The sequence below is a fragment of the Panthera tigris genome, chromosome D1 (assembly GCF_018350195.1).
Source record: "Panthera tigris isolate Pti1 chromosome D1, P.tigris_Pti1_mat1.1, whole genome shotgun sequence".
NCBI classification, from domain to species: Eukaryota; Metazoa; Chordata; class Mammalia; order Carnivora; family Felidae; genus Panthera; species Panthera tigris.
Window position 1 is genome coordinate 67,373,115 of NC_056669.1, and position 17,282 is coordinate 67,390,396.

General features: G+C 49.8%; 1 protein-coding gene across 1 annotated transcript in view; it reads right to left on the minus strand.

Moving 5' to 3' along the window:
• Nucleotides 1-17,282, minus strand: part of GALNT18 (polypeptide N-acetylgalactosaminyltransferase 18) — a 352,446-nt gene that overhangs the window by 173,468 nt on the left and 161,696 nt on the right. The window contains exon 2 of the mRNA XM_042957905.1: nucleotides 3,520-3,712. Within this exon, the coding sequence (XP_042813839.1) occupies nucleotides 3,520-3,712 (193 nt within the window). The remainder of the gene's footprint in view (nucleotides 1-3,519; nucleotides 3,713-17,282) is intronic.

Sequence of the window (17,282 nt, forward strand, 5' to 3'; positions counted from 1 at the left end):
TCAAGCTATATAAATGTTTGCCAATGTAATTTGAAATAGGATGATAGTAAAGACAGTGAAACAAATGTTTCCAAACGGAGTTAAACAGGATAAGCTAAGCGATGACCTTGTTACAAGGCAGGAATGGTTTTAGGGAAGTTAACAGACAAAGAGGGGCACTTTTACCTAAGCACACCCTTGTTTTGAGTGGTCCCCCGACAGCTCTTGGGTCTTTGGCATGTGTCTGGCACGGGCTCTGATACAGCCCCTCCAAGCAGATGCATAAAGAGGAACTGCATTCTTAAAGCCACTGCAGAGAGGACTGCTGGGGGCGCACTCAGAAGGCTCAGCGCTATCTTTTATCAGGGATTCCATTTTTCCTCTATAAAGAGTCACCGTGCCCAACAGGGGACGTGTGGAAACTCCATAAACTGTAGCTTTGTGCAGAGGGAAGGTCTTTCTGTTGGGACTATTGCTCCTTTCCAATGGCTCAGAATTCTGCCCACCTGGAGTCCTTCAAAGATCCTTTCTCAGCAAAGTCCGGAAATCCAGGCTGGACTGGCCCCCAAAACGTGCCTCTTCCAGAGCATGCTTGCAAGGGATGGCCATGTGACCTCTGTCCATCCCCCCCCCCCCCCAACTTCCTGTTTCTCTCCCATGGAAATAGGAAGGAACAGCAACAGGGCACCTCTCTCAATGAAGGGTTAGGGGCTCCGGCATCGGTTGGCTCTTAACAAGATAGCTGCGGGCTACCATCAAAGACCAGGATTAGGCATCTGGATACACAGTTTTGGCTCAACTACTTATCCAACCGTGTGACCTCAGACATAACACTCATTACACTTTCTGTTCCTCAGTTTCCTCAACCCTGAATGGGAAGAATATGCCAGTTCTTTCCCTACCTCCATCCACTTCAGGTTGGCATGGTCCAACAGGGAAGGACATTCTCAACAAGTGGAGCCCTATGTAAATACCGTTAATTGTTATGGTCATGTGGCAGTCTGTAAGATCTACCCTTTCCTTCCTTAGCTTCCTTCTGATTTCCTTTTTAACGTGGAACAAACCTGCATTGAGCTAGGCCTGAGTTTTGCATCAGAGCTGGCTGCAAAAAGTCTGCAACTCCTGTGCTGCCAAGATCAAGGCCAAGGCCCCTGCAGAAGTCCTGGGGCCCCGACTCCTCTTGAGGACTCTTCTTCCAGAGCGTCTAGGTTCTGCCCACATCAGACCTACTTCTCCGCAGCCCCAGGCATGGTGCCTGCAGCACTCCCGGAGGGCTGAGACCTTGTGGCACGGAGATAAAATCACCTTCAGGATATTCCCAGAATCCAACCCCATCCCAACACCTGCCCACTGCCATCATGGTCCAAGCCACCATCGCATCTCACCTGGCTATGCAGAAGCATCCTAACTGGACTCCCTGCTTTCTCCCTGGCCCTTTCAGTCTGTTCTCAGCACAGCAGCCACAGGGGCCTTTAAAAATGACAATCAGAGCATATTACTAGTCTGCTCAAGCCCTTGGATCCCCATCTCACAGAGTGAAAGGTACACCCCTTGCAGCAGCCTGCAAAGCCCTTCCCTGGCAATTCTCAGCCTGGGCTGTATACTGGAATCACATGAAAGTTCTAAGCAATACAGATAGAGTGTCACTTCTGGAAACTCTTTAACTGGTCTAGGGTGTGGCCTTGGCATCAAGATTATTTATTTATTTATTTATTTAGTTAGTTAGTTAGTTAGTTAGTTATTTTAACATTTACTTATTATTAAGAGTCAGAGAGAGAGACAGAGCATGAGCATGGGAGGGACAGAGAGAGGGGGAGACACAGATTCCGAAGCAGGCTCCAGGCTCTGAGCTGTCAGCACAGAGCCCAATGCGGGGCTCAAACTCACAAACTACAAGATCATGACCTGAGCCGAAGTCAGATGCTTAACCAAAACTGAGCCACCCAGGTGCCCCATCAAGATTATTTAAAGCTCCCTATGAGTTGAATGTGTAGCCAAGTTTGAGAACCACTAACCTACTTGATCTGCTTCCTGTTGCCCCTCTGCCCTCATCTCCAACTACTGCCTTCATGCTTGCTCTGGTCCAGCCACATGGGCCTCTTTTTTCTTTTTCAAACATGTCAAGCACACTTCTCCTACCTCAGGACCTTTGCACTTGCTCTACCTAGAAAGTTTTTGCCCAGGTATCCGCATGGCTTGCTTCCTCATCTCTTCTGGATGTTTGCTCACATGTCACCTTGTTAGTGAAGTCTTTCTCTCCACCTCACTAAAAACTCAACACTTCCTTCTATTCCAGGAAATCTCTATCTCTGTCTTCAACTTTCTATTTCTTCATGACATTTGCTACCATCTAACATGGTACATATTTTACTTTAAAAAAATTTTATTTTATTTTATTTTATTTTATTTTATTTTATTTTATTTGAGAGAGAGAGAGAGAATGAACAAACAGGGGAGAGGGGCAGAGGTAGAGACTCTCAAGTAGGATCCATGCTGGGGCTCAATCCCACAACCATGAAATCATGACCTGAGCCAAAATCAAGACTTGGATGCTCAACCCATAGAGCCACCCAGGCACCCCTGTTTTATCATGTGTCCCTGCCCATCTAGAAATGCAAGCTCTGTGAGGGCAAGGATTCCTGTCTGTTTTGTTCACTGCACTATCCCTGGGCCTAGACTATGCTGATACATAAGAAGTGCTCAGTAACTATCCTTTATGTGAATATATACTCTTCTAGCCCCTTGTAGATCCTCAGCTGCTCTTTCAGCCCTAGAACCCAATCAGGTTCTCCTTGGGCCAGGGAAAAACCATACTCAATTATACAGTACACAGTAGGTGCTCAATAAATGTCTGTGGAACTGAACTGAACTTTCCTCCCTAGAAAAACACAGCCTCCAAACCCAGCAGCAAGATCTTTCCTAAAAACCCCAGATACAAGCTCACTGTGGTTTGCAACTTTAAAAAAATTTTAAAAATAAGGAGAAAGAGGGGAAAAGAAGGCATGGGGGGGGGGAAGCTCACAAAAGTTAATGAGATTTTCTCAGCTGTGGTACGTGCCCACACTTTTAATAATTAGGAGTAATAAAAACTCTAACTGAACCTTAAAGGAACATCTTCTGTGACAAAGAGAGAAGTCAAGACAGACTTCTGCGTCGGGCATAATGACTTGTTAGCCCTGGAAGATGGATAGACTTTAAAATAGTAATTTATAGGAAAAAAATAATTGTTCATAAAAATGCAACTAATTGGGTTAAAATGACTTATTAACAAGAATACTGGATGCTTCTAAAGCCCATAGGGAGTAAATTAGGTTATTAATCCTCAACGCCTCATGAAAGAAGCTTCCCCTGCTTAGCAGATGGAGAAACTGAGGCTGAGGGAGGGGGAGAGTGAGTTGCCAATGGAGGCTGAGGGCACAGACCCTGCGGGAGAGGGACCCAGGAGCCCCAAGGCCCTGTCCTGACTCTATCCCCAGCACTGTGGTGACCCCGTCTCCCCACAGGCAGGTCAAAAAGGGCCCAGCCACTGACTCTGCTCACCCACTGGGTCTGAGGTCAGGCAGAGGCCGGTCGAGGGGCAGACGGTCACTGAGGTAGGCGTTGTAGCCGTAGTACTGGAACTGCTTCAGGGCCATGCGCCGGCCTTCAGGGCTGAGCTCCTGGCCCCAGTGTGCAAACAGAGAGGAGTCTGTGAAGGGCTCAGCCTCTGCCTCCTCGGGCTTGGCGGGAGCCTCTGGAGAAAGAAGGGACAAGGAGACAGTGGGTCAGAGTGCACCCCTGCAAATGCCATGACAACCCCTTTCCCTTCCTCACCATCACCTTGCATACAACAATCTTATCCCCGTATTTGGGAGCTGTGGGGAGGACGGACTGCAATCTTCATGCTTCCCCAAACTCATTTATCCACCCATTCATCCATTCATTCATCCAATAACCACTAGGCACAAGGGATACAGAAATACATCCTACAGGGTCTACCGAGAAGCTGAGGGATGTGATCCAGATGCCCCATGGCTTCAAGTCAGAACTCCCTCCTTTCCAGTCGGCCTCCCCACCAGAGATTCTAGCCTTAGCCCTCAAAATGGGTTTCCACTTCTCTTACCCAAGATTATATCCCCACTCCCTGCCGGTCCTGGGCTGGCCCCACACCCAGGCCCTCCAGCTGAGGTTCTGCTCCCCTTTCCAGCTCTTGCCAGCCCACCTCCCTGTCTGCTGTCTGGTCTGATATGAGTTGCCTGGCTCCACCAAGCACCATTCACGTGGCTCCAAGGACCTCCAGCCAGACTGCCTCCTGCTGCTTCCAGCCTGTGCCTACCAAATAGGGAATCACTGGCACAGAGGACAGCCCAAAAAATCCCCAGTCACCCATGTATTGTTGGCACTGCTCATTGGACCCCTGGTAGACTTTGTAGGGGCAGCCCCCACACTAGGATAAGGAGAGCTCATGGTTTCCCTGGAACTTTCTAAGAAAATGAAGAGGACATTATTACCTATAAGAGCAGAAGCTTTGGATTCACACAGATATGGATTCAAAGAAATTCCCGCTGCACCATTCACTGGCTACATGGCCTCAAGCAAACACTCAATGTCTCTGTACCTCGACTGCCCCATTTGCAATGCAGGCATACTAATATCTACCGATGTCCGCCCCCACAGGATCTGAGAGGATTACATACAATAATGTATATACAGCACTTCAGCTAGCATATGTCTCAGAAAAAGTACACAATAATTGGTAACCAGCATAACACATAGCAAGGGGAGCCTGGCAGGGCATTTAAATCTTTCTTTTATGGGGGCAAAAGGTAGGTCTTTCCACAACATAGGTGGTGGGTCAAGACTTGGGAATTTATTCTAAGGGTCATTTAGTCAAGGTCAGATATCAGAGCAATTGGACAGAGATGCCAAGCCCACTGGACGATGCCCTCCGTGCTCATAAACATGATATAAGTGAGAGATGGTGCTGGGAGTCCAGAAATGAGACAGAGAACAGAAGGAAGCAGAAGTAGGTTGGGGACAGAAGAGGCAGGCTTGGGATACTTACTAATGACCCCTCAGCCATCCAGGCAGGCTTGGGACTTTTGCCAATGTTGCCTCAGCCATCTGTATGAAGCCAGTAGGTGTATGAAACACCTATGTCAGATAACTTAAAGGCACAGGCTGGGCACAGGTGAAGGTCTAAGAATGCAGAGTCTTCGAGGTTGAGGAGCTCAGAGCTGCAGACCACAGTTCTTACTATCACCACCTCTTGGGGGGAACGCGCAGACATACCCCAAACCAGAGGTACATGAATCTCCTGGGATAACCATCATGGCTAGTCCCCACTGAGTGCTTTCCATGAGTCAGGCTCTGCTGTGAATGTTTTTGCCACATCAACGCATTGCACCCTGCTTGGTGGGAACTATTATTGTTTCGACTTCACAGGTAATGAAAGTGAGGCCTGGGGAGGATGAGAAACTTGCCCTGATTCACTCACAAGGAGGCGAAGTAGTGGAGGGTCAGTCCTGAGAAATCTGTCTCTCTAGGCGGTGTTCCTAACTGCTACACCATACATCTACGTGGCAATGGGCCGGGACACACATGCGTTCCAAAGACAAACGTGGCACGCCAATTTTCCTTCAAGACACGGAAGGAAACTCAGGTACCCAAAGCAGATTAGGATCTAATAAGGAGTAAAATGCGAACTGCGTGTGCATTTCTGTGACAGAGCAAGCGTTTTTAGTACTTGTGGTGGCCACTGCAAGTTCCATGCCAGAACTCAGGGCCCACTTTCTCTCCCCTACGAGGCATAAGTGAAGGGAAGCACAGGGTTTACATGATCGATCGTCAAGGTCCTCGCCATCCCTAAAAAGATGTAAGACTCGTTCATGTGGAATGTTGGGGTAGTAAAAACCTAAATCAGTGAGCCAACTGAATCATATGATATTTAAAAGAAATGGAGTTTTACTGCTCTCACATACCTAAATGGATATTACCAAGTAAAATGAGATCAGTTAATGAAAAAATTATGATTCACAATTAGACCTGCATTGCATAAAAATGTATTATAAACATACTAAAGTCCTCGGTTCCACCACACGCCCCTGTCTTTTTGCTCGGCATGGGTATAAACCACAACGAACTGGAGAGCAGTGGGTCTTGAATGATAAGCCGGGGGGGGGGGGCACGGCAGCAGCAAGAAGTCCTCTTCGCTGAATTCCTGCCCAGAGCCAAGCACCGTGCTGGTCCATGTCTTTACCCAAGGTGATCTCTGTCTTGCTCATGGGTGTGCCCTCCACGAGGGCAGGCTGACATCTGTCTTATTCCCTGCTGCGCCCCCAGCATGGTACACAGCTCTTGCAAGGGGCTCAATATACCATTTTAAAATAAGTTAGTTGAGGCGCCTGAGTGGCTCAGTTGGTTAAGCAACTGACTGTTAGTTTCAGCTAGGGTCATGATCTCATGGTTTGTGAGTTCAAGCCCTGCATCGGGCTCTGAGCTGACAGTGCAGAGTCTGCTTGGGAGTCTCTCTGCCTACTCCCACCCCGCCCCCGCCCCACCCCCCTGCCCTTCCACCACTCTCTCTCAAAATATAAATAAATGAAACTTTTTAAATATTTTTTTTAACGTTTATTTATTTTTGAGACAGAGAGAGAGCATGAATGGGGAGGGTCAGAGAGAGGGAGACACAGAATCTGAAACAGGCTCCAGGCTCTGAGCTGTCAGCACAGAGTCTGACATGGGGCTTGAACTCATGGACCGTGAGATCATGGCCTGAGCCGAAGTCGGCCGCTTAACCGACTGAGCCACCCAGGCGCCCCAAAACTTTTTAAAAGATAGAATAAGTTTGTTGAACAGTAGCCTGTAGGGTTAGTTATTCGTTCGACATGAGGAAACCAAAGATGAAAAGGTGAAATGGCCAATCCAAGGTCATCCAGTTGGTCAGGGGCATTGAAGAAGGTCTGGCTCCCTCCAAACCTCACTTTCTTCCCTCTATATCACGAATGACAAACTACAGTCTGAGGGCCAAAGCTGACCCACCACCTATTCTGTTAATAATGCTTTGTTGGAACACAGTCTCATCCATGTGCTTACATATTATCTACGGCTGCTTTAGAGCTACAAGGGCAGAGTTGAGTACATGCAACAGAGCCCATGTGGCCTAAAAAGTCGAAAATTCTCAACTATCTTGTCCCTCGAGAAAATGTGTGCTCTACATCTTATACCAGACATCCAAAGACTGGTTAAGGGTACTGGTTGCTGGGTGGCTCAGTCGGTTGAATGTCTGACTCTTGATTTCACCTCAGGTCATGATCCCAGGATCGTAGGATTGAGCCTCTAAAAATCCACGCTCAGCATGGAGCCCATTTAAGATTCTCTCTCTCTCTCTCTCTCTCTCTCTCTCTGTCTTTCTCTCTGTTTCTCTGTCTCTCTCCCCCCCCCCACCACCTGTCTCCCCCACTTATGTCCACTCTCACTCTCAAATTAAAAAAAAAAAAGAGTAGCGTCAGAATCCTGGGGACACTCCAGATCTACCATTTACCAGCTAGACTACCTTACCTGCACCTTAGTTTCCTCATCCAGAAAGTGTCATTGATCATAACAGTGACCTTTTCATAGGACACGTGTGCATACTCAATGACATGTTCCATGTAAGGAGCTTAGCACAGTGCCTGGCACATGATAAATGTTAGCTCCATAAAGGTTAGCTACTAAGGAACCACAAAGCCCCATGGCCCCACTAGGGTGCTTTTCTGACAACACCTCTTGAGTTCAGATGGGGGAGATAAATGGCCCTGCCCTGAGGTCCCCAGCTCTGAAAGATATAGTTACTGTCTAGGCCCCAGGTGAAGCGTTTCCATGTTCACTGACAAGTGGCCTGCCCTTAACTGGTCCTAGACCCAACTCCTTTATCTCTCCAGTAAGAAAACAGTCCTACATGGTCCTCAGCAAAGGAGGACCATCTTTGACATGGTGTTCTGACGGGCAAGGAGGCTTCAGGGAGGTGCCCAGGCTAGGACCAGGGTCCAGGGGCATCTGGACACATCTGGTGATGGGCCAGACCAAGGGCTGTCTGTCAGCCCAGAATGTTCCTCTTAGGAGCAGACTTGGGCTATACTGGAGTATAACATTTCCTACTGGGGTCTAGACCTCCTTGGGCACACCTGACCAACTGAGGGGTGACTCAGAAGAAGTATATATCCAGGCAGCTGAGAGGTCCCCAAGGGGAGCTCATTCAAGGCGGAGACTCAGTGGGGCACAGTGAACTCAGCCTGGTGGCAGAGCCAGAGTTTAGAGGGTTCTGAGTACAGCACAAACTCTGTAATCCCAGTTCATTCCTCGCCCAGTGCTGGTGCTTGTCTGGGTCCTAGGGAGAGGGGGCTGACAGGGAACACATAGACCATTTCCTCAGACAGCCACCCATAGGACCTGATAGGCACCCGTGTAACTCAGAGGCAGGGAGACATTCTCCCACCTTCCTGCCTTATGAGCTCTGTGGCATGGGCAGGAGGGGAGCCCCCTACAGGGCATGAACAGACCCACAGGCTGGGGGAAACACTACCATGCTATGTGCCCTCTCTGCACAGTACCCTCCAAAGGCCAACTATCTCCTCGGCATGAAAGGCTGAGTCCCAACTAACACTAACAAGGCCCTACAAGGCTCCCTGGGATCAAAACCTGAGAGCCTCCAGAGCTCACCCCCTACCACTGCTCCCCTGTCTTCTCTAGTCCAGCCACACCAGCCCCTCGGCCCCTCGCAAGACTCACTCAGCATATCTCACCTCAGGGCCTTTGCTCTTGCACTTCCTTCTATACCCTTACGACTAACCCCCCCTCACTTCCTTTCCGTCTTTACTCAGAAGTCATTTTCTCAGCAAAGCCTTTTCTAAACATTCAATCTCAGTGTTTCCTCCACACCCACTACAGGACTTTTTCTATTTGTCTTACTAGTTGCTTGTCTTTCCTGACTCAAATGTGAGCTCCACGAAGTCAGGGACTTGCTCTGAGGAGCCCCCAGTGCTTAGAACAGTGCCTGTTCTAACAGGTGCTCAATGAATATCAGGAAAATGAATGAATGGGGCAGTAGCAATAGGTCAGAAGAGGAGTCAGTAAGCCCCCTATCCACCAGCGACTCCCCAAATCCTCAGAGGGGATTGAAAGGGGACTGGAGTCTTGTGTCAGCACGCAGGAGTGTGACACCAGTAAAGGGCAAGCAAATTCTACTTGCGTGCAGTTAACTTCCTACCTAGCTCACTTATGCAAAGCCATTTGAGATTATGCTCTTAGAAGCCTCTTGGGGAGTTCCAAGGAATGTGGTCATTGGTAGACAGCCCTCACCCCTGTCCCAGGACTCTGGTAAATCTCTTATATCAGGGAATTACCTGACATCTCTCCCAAGCATCCACAACAGGACCGTGCACAGAGGACTTGCCCCCAAAAACATGGGGAGTAGAGAAATAAGGAAGGAGGGAGGGAAAGCTGTGTTGGTTTCTTGCCTCTTCCTCTTTCTGCTCTCACCTGGAAGAGCTCAGAATTGGAAAGACCACATGAAGACTCCAAAGTCACAGAAAGCCTGGTGCAGAGGACAATGAGGTGGTAAGACCGAGTCTTCAGGAAACTAACCTAAGATGCCTTCGGGGAGTGTCTGACCCAAACCGCAAGAGCTTCAGAGAGCCTGAGCGTCAAGTCAGGTGTCCCCAACCTTCCCCAAAGTTCCTGTAGACGTGTGGCTGTCAGCCTTCCTCCTGACCTCATCCCCGGCTCAGTCTCTAAGGTGCTTGCTACAGAAATCCCTGCCACCAAACTCAAGGTCACTAATCCCTGCACCTTTTGAAGAGAAAAGGCACATTTGATGGGTCTGTGTAAAGCATGACATTTTTGACACTGAGGAAAAGGGCTGACTTACTCCTCCTTGACATCTCTTAGAGGAACCTGCCTTTCCTTTTGTAGGCCACCCTCCCCCCCCACCTTGGGGCCCAGGGAACAACCAATCTTGCTCATTCCAAGAATGCTCTCCTTGGCCAGCATCTGGGAACTGCTGTCAGTAAGCTTGATCCCGAGGGGATAAAGGCTGCACCTCTTTCATTGCCAGGCCTTGGGAGTCACTGTCAGCTCTGCCCTAGAGGGAGTTAACTCTTCTTATCAGATAATCAACAAATATCCAAGCAAGTTTATGCTACGCCAGGCCTATTTCTGGGCATTGGAAATATAAAGACTTCTCAGACTTGGTGCCTATCCCCATGCAGCAGCCAGTCTAGGGAAAAGCCAGACGTACAGAAAATGTGATCAGTGCTCAGCCACTGGGTCACTGAAGACGGAAGGGGGGTGTGCAAGGAAGGCTTCCTAGAGGAGGCAATGCTTGAATTAGACATGAAGAACAAGTGAGATTCACAAGCTCTCTCTGGGGAAGGGAACCCCAAGGGCAGGACCAACAGGAACAAGGATGTAGAAGTGGGAGAGAGCACAGTGTGGGGCTCAGGGCCTCTGGACAGATGGCTACCCACAGCTGAAACTGGAGAAGAAGAACCCAAGCTGCTGGGGGCCTCAGTAGGCCTGGGACAGCAGGATGTATGGAAGAACCATAAAGGAAACTGCAAATCTTAAAGGCCAGGATTGGCCATACATAACATTTGGAAATAGCTTATAAACCTACAAGCATGTATGCCAAAGCCGAACATACTAACCATCACCAGAGGTACTGTGCCGAGGGGCAAAGTGCATTATGTGAGATCTAATGAAGAGGGAAACCGCATGCCAATCTAGGGTGTCTACCGCAAACCCTTTGCCCCTGTACACCTTACGCCAGTTCCACTGTCCTGCCCCTGCCAGGTGGTGAGGCCAGGCCATCACAGAGGCTGTGTGATGTAGGGCCTACCCTCCCCATCATAGATAAGAGGAAACTGCAGCCCAGAGACGTATCCCTAGCCTACCTCCATGTTGGGAGCGAGACACAATGGCTTGAAGATTGTAGAAACTTCAGGCCCCGGGAGACTTTCAGTTGGTCTGCTCGGGTCCACTGCAGCATTAAACTACTGAAATACTTCCACAGAGCTGGTAAAAAGCTGCTGCCCAGAGTCCCTCCAGGTGGCCTTGCTACCCCTGCCACCCTGGCTCTTTTCTTGGAATGTTTCAGGTCTCTCCACCAGCCAGCAACCACAGGTGTATGCCTGGTCTGGCCAGCAGTCCCAGGACCTTGCTCCACACTGTGGCCAGCATTCATGCAAAATGGCTAGTGCCTGTGCCCTAGCTGGTTGAGTATGTTTTGACTATCACTTGCTCCAAACCCTTCCTAGGGGGCCCCTGTGAATATGAATTATGGGTTTCCAGAGACCTTTCACTCAGCTCATCTGTTTCTCCATGTGAATGCCCAGTTCTCACTGTGCATGACCTGTTTTCCAGAAAGTTCTACCAGTGATCACCTGGGGCATCGGGAAATGCCACCTTATGGTCTCAGATATGCCCCATGTGCAGCCCACTAATGAGAACGGAGAATTACAGATACATGTCCTGACAGCCTCTATGCTAATTCACAGAGACAAGAGGGAAATGGGGCAGGAAAGCAGCTTGCGAGGCTTTGAGCAATTAAAGCAACAAAAGCCGCAGCTCTGAGGGTCGTGCACGGGTGTACCCGCCAGGCACGAGGGCACATCTGGAGACTCTGCCAAGGCTCTCGTGGCTCGTGCAGCCCCTGATGCTGGAAACAGGAAGGATACCTGCGCGAGAGTGGCTGCTTCTGTGAGCAGCCCAAACGAGGGCCTGCCCCGCTGCTTTTGCTCCGCACAATGGAGCGGCAAGAAAATGGGTTTGGGCATGAAATAAACATTGTAATGCTGCCCAGCCCATCCGATTCTGACTGCCCGTCCTCTCCAGGCCCCCATTCCTGGCCACCCCCATCTTCTGAAGCGGAGCCATTTAGCTGCCTCCTGCTGTGCACGTTAGCGAGGGGCCGCTAGCAATTTGGAGAAGCTGCAGGAGAGGCTCTGGCCCAGACGTCCCCCTGAGCAGGAACCCAAGACCATCTCGGCTCTCGGATTTTCGGATGAATCCTAAACTAGCAATCGAAGGGGACACACTGCACAGTTTCCGCTGGAGGCCAAAGTGGTTTGGGGCTCCCACCTCAGGACTGGGCGGCAGTACAGGTCAAGCTCTGCCGAGCGGACAGAGAGAGGCACCCGGGACTCAGCTCCCATCACTTAGCACCCCTGGCCCATGGCCCATGTTCAGCCATGTGCTCTTTGGAAGGGGCAGCTTTGCTTCTGGTGCCTCAGTTTGGGCACCTCTAGGAAAGCAGGGGAGCCTTCTTGTTTCTTGTGGGTTTACTCACTTTACTATACATTCATTCCTATTTCAGGCCGAGTTCAGAAGGCTTTGAGGGTGTGTAAGGAGGGGGCCTTTGCTTCTGCGCAGCCAGTCCTATAGCCACTGCTATTTCTGTTTCCGCCCTCAGGCCAGGCTCAAAGCCAAAGCTTGGGGTGTTTAGTGATACGATCCAGAATGCAGTGACGAGGAGGCAGCGGGAAGTGGGACAGACAGGCAAGCCCGGGTCCCAGGTGACTGCCTTCGGTGGGCACCAGAACCTGTGTATAAGGTCTCTCCAGGGGACAGACCCAGATGGACCTGTCTCCTGGTCCTCCTCCCGGTATGTTCTGGGGCCCCCTTCTCCCCAGTCCTGGGGCTGTTATTCACTCTCTCGGACAAGACCGTCAGCCTGGCCCCTCGAGCCCCATCCCCTTCTCCTGTGAAATGGGGACAGCCTGTCAAGCTGCTATGTAGAATCACAGTGAAGTCAGCTTTTGGAAGCATGAAGGCTAAGCATTAAATAATGGAGGGGGCATTGCTCACTATCCCAGATAAGAATTCTTAAAGGATATTTCCTTTTCTTCCACTCCATTGACTCATTATTTTCACATCTTTACTGGGGGGTAATTTATAGAACACAAAATTCACCCACCTCAAATGTACAATTCAATGATTTTTAGAAAGATTTTCTTTTACTCTTGAGATGCGTTGCTGCATGTTTTATTTGGGGCTAAAAAGAAAAGGGCAACTGGATATCCAGAAATGTGCACTTCCCTTGTGGGCTTTCAGGAAACTCCTGCCTGCTGGCTTCCCGCTGGTGAGAAGTCACCATTATTCCTACTAACGAGCCTCGTGCTTGGGCCTCGCCAGAGCAGCTCAGGCTGTTTCCATCAAGGCCCGCCATCCGGGTACTACTGCTGAGGTCGGATTCGCTTCACCACACAGGGAGGGATTTAACCCTGACACCCTGTGCTGTCTCCACAGCCCAGGATACTTGTCTCCCCTCCCTCCCCTTCCAACACCCAGCTCTGAGGTTCAAAGCCAGCTTCTGTGCCCAGTCCCAGCCACAGGGAAGCACAGAGAGCTTGTGGGAAGTAGAGGCAGGAGGCCTCAGCCGACCCTCAACTCCCACACTGGACAAATCTGCTACACTGTGGGTCCCCTTTCTCTCCTGTAAGATGGACCCAGTGTTTGGGTTTTGTTTGGGAGAAAAAGGAGAACTTTAAGCCCATCATCGTGGTGCTTTTCTTATCCTTGAAATGCCAAGACAGTGTGCCTCTTCTTGGGCTCCCAAGGGAAAATTCTCAGACTTTTTAAAACACCCTTTGATATGCTAAGAGTCCTAATAATAAGGAAATAAAGTATTCTGCATAAGGTATTTCCCCTCTTCCATGCTTCTGGAGGTGCATTAGAACATGAGCTAAAGGTCTTTTGCCAGCAGCCCTCACGATTAGGCTTTCTCTCCCAGGGATCCTCAGAACTGCTAAGAGAAAGAAGTGGAATCTGACAAGAAAAAGCTTGGAGCTAATCAAAAGAAAGGAGCCCTGACAGTCTCAAGTCTGACACCATTAAAATCCTCTGCGCAATGACTTTATTCATCGTGGCAAAGGCAAATCTGGGAGAGCTTCCTCTGACACCCAACGGGTGTTGTGGGGAAAGAGAGACTTCTACAGAATGCCTCATTACAAGGCAGGGCCAAGGCCTGTCTGCAAGGGTGGCTTCCTGTAGGGGCTCTGGACTCAGCTCTGCCCTTGACTACCTGGGTGACCTCCATCCAGCTCTTGAACCTTTCTGAGCCTGAGCTTGCTCATCTGTCTAATGGGGATAATGTTATCTACCTCTAGCTCACTGTAAAGATTAAGTGTGGCGGTGAAGGTCAGTAAAGTGTTTAGCAAACCTTCAAATGCCTGGTAAGCAGATTCATTTCCTGTTGTCAGGATGGCTGAGTGGTCTAAGGAACTGCATTCCGGATTAGTTTGCTAGTGCTGCTATAACAAATGATCACAGATTTTTCTCTAAGATAAAATCAGGGTGTTGACAAGGCTGCTTTCCTTTCTGAATGTTCTAAAGGAGAATCCATTTCCCTGGATCCTTGAATCTTTGAATCCTTTCCAGCTTCTAGTGGCTGCCTGTATTCCTTGGCCCAAGGCCCTCTTACTTGATGGCCATTGCCAACATGAGTGGCTTCAGTCCTTTTCACACGGCGTCACCCTGACTTTCTCTTCTGATCCCCTTTCTACTTCTAAGGACTCTGAGATGACACTGGACCCCCTTGGATAATCTAGGATGCTCTCCCTATTTTGAAGTCAGCTTATTAACAACCTGAATTCCACCTGCAACCTCAATTCCCCACTGCCATGTAAGGTAACAGATTCACAGATTCCAGAGATTGTCACGTGCACACCTTTTGGCGGGGGGATGGTCGTTATTCTGCTTACCCCAATAAGAGCTCCATCATTGTGGGTTTTGCCATCAATAGAAAGGAGATTCCGATACTTTGCCCTCAGGGTTGTCGGGAGGCAAAGGAATGACAACTGACATTTGTTGAGCACCAACCATGTGCTAGCGCTGACCTCAGCGCAGCGCTCTCTCACCCCTGACATTCCAGTGAGACTGCATGCAGGGATATGACAGGTGCTATCAGGGCAGGACTGACAGCCAGGTTCTCCAAAGGAGCAGGTGCACATGAGGGTAGCCGGTGGCCATGAGCTGTGCAGGGGCGTCATCCCTGACCTTGAAGCCAGCATGGCCCTGCCTCCCTCATACACCAGCTAATGAACAACAAAGGACAGCCCCAGACAGCACAAGGCAAGTACTGAGGCAATCACCATTCTGCCTCTGTCTCTTCTCCGCTGGCTCTGATTGAACTATCCTGGTTTCCAACTGGCTCCTGATCACTGGCCTTGCCTCCCACTGCTGTGCTTTGGACTAGGAATTGGCATTTGGCTACCCCCAAATTCTGCCTTTCAAAACCCCCTAAAGTTGCAGGTCTATTGTGTTTGTGTGTGTGTGGAGGGGGTGGTTCTCATCTGAGAATCTGATGAAGACTGTGACCACTCCCCAGAAAATACACACTGACACATGCACAGAATAATCTGCTTTCAATTTCATGGGAGTCCTGGATGGCAATATGATGTAAAGCAGGGGTTGACAAACTTTTTTCTGTAAAGGACCAGCAATAAATAGTTTAGGCTTGCAGGTCAGGTGGTCTCAGTCTCCACCACTCAACTCTGCTGTTGCAGGGAGAAAGCAGCACTGGGCACCACGTAAATGAGTGGGTGTAGCTGTGTTCCAAGAAAACTGTTTATAAAAGCAGGCAGCAGGTCAGATTTGGCCTGTGGACTGCAGTTTGCCAAACCCTGGGGTAGTGGTAGCAAAGCCACCATGGCTCCTGGCTGCCCCATCTACTGGATGGATGGGTCTTAACTGCTCTGAGCCTCTGTTTCCTCACTTGGAAATGAGGATAACAATACTGCTTCATACGGTTGTAGTGAGGAAAGTAGGAATAAATCTGTGTCAAGCACTCAGAACAGTGCCTAGCACCTAGTAAGCTGGGTGGTGTCAGCTAGGCTCTGTCTGCTGGCCAAGAGCCTCTGCCTCCAGGAAGCTGGCTTTGATACACCTCTCTAGCTCCTCTGAGCCCCTGGTATCTGCCTCATGGGTCACAACCCTAGCCCACCTGGCTGGGGCTGAGTGAGGCCTAATTCAGCTCCGGCTGGGAAAGACAGAAGGCAGTTATGGTCTGGGATGTTCAAGTCCCTGCAAACTGGACGCTGGGCAAAGCTGGGGATAGAGAAATCAGACCCCATGTGTTGGGAGGGGCTGGCAATGGCTGGAGAAGGCAGCCCAGACAAGTGGGCTAGGATTCAGGAAGATGGCAAGTCCTAGCAAAGAACTACAGAATGATCTGGGGGCGGTCTAGGGAGAAGCACCATTATTTCTCTCTGGTCTGACGTGTCAGGCAAGGAACGGGAATTCGTCTGACTCTGGGAGGCCATTCCAGATACTGTATGATGGCCTCCCACAGCCAGACAGATCCCATACCTTCTCTAGTGCCCTGTCCTGCCCGTCCTGCACAGGCTGGGGTCTGGGCCTAGGTGTGGCTGAGCTCACCGCTGAGAGGGCCGGGCAGGTAGGGGCAGCCGGAGCTCAGCGTGTGCGCACACACTCATGGAAATGGAAGTGGACATGATTAGAAATTATGCAGAATGAAAGCTTCCATTAAAGGTCCGAGTCTTTATGCTCCAAGCCAACCATATAAAGCACATGTGAAAAACTCACTTTAAGGAGTGACAAATGTGTGTATCTTAGGAACCAGGATTTATAGGTGCCATTATGTGCTACTTTAAAACAACCCTTTAAACCTAGGATTCTGCCTAGGAGATATAATGAACTCTGAAGCACATACCATCACTTTTTTTTCCCTGAGAGTTGACAGCCTGGAGCCGAGCACCCGGACTTCTAAATATACACCTCACTGTTCACACATAAAACACAGTGTTTCCACACATCAATTTCTTGGAATGAACTAGCTGGCTGACCCTGATGATGTTAAAGTGGCATGCTTCTCCTGTAGCAATGGGAATAGCTGGGCTCGGCAGGGAGGAAATGGGGCTCTTTGTGCTAGGACGGCCCGGATCAGCCCAACCAGCTGGATGCCTGCATAGCTGTGCCTCCTAGGTTCTGGGATGGGTCGCACAGAGGTCCTTGCCTTGGGGAACCTGCAGTGGGAAGGAAGCCGGGAAGAGTGCACATACCTCCCTCCATAATATTACTCTACTCTTTTCTCTCCAGTCTCAGGCTCTCCACAGAAGCCTGCAGGCTTGCAGTCTTTCTTCTGGTCTTAGACCAGCAGGCCATGTGCTGGAATGCAGTGGCTCACAAATGTTAGTGAGCATCAGACACATCCACAGGGCTTGTTAAACCACAAGATCATCACGGGGCCCCCACCCTAGGACTTTCTAAAGCAGCAGGTTTGTGTGGGGTAGAACCTGAAAATGTACGTTTCTAACAGATTCCCAGGG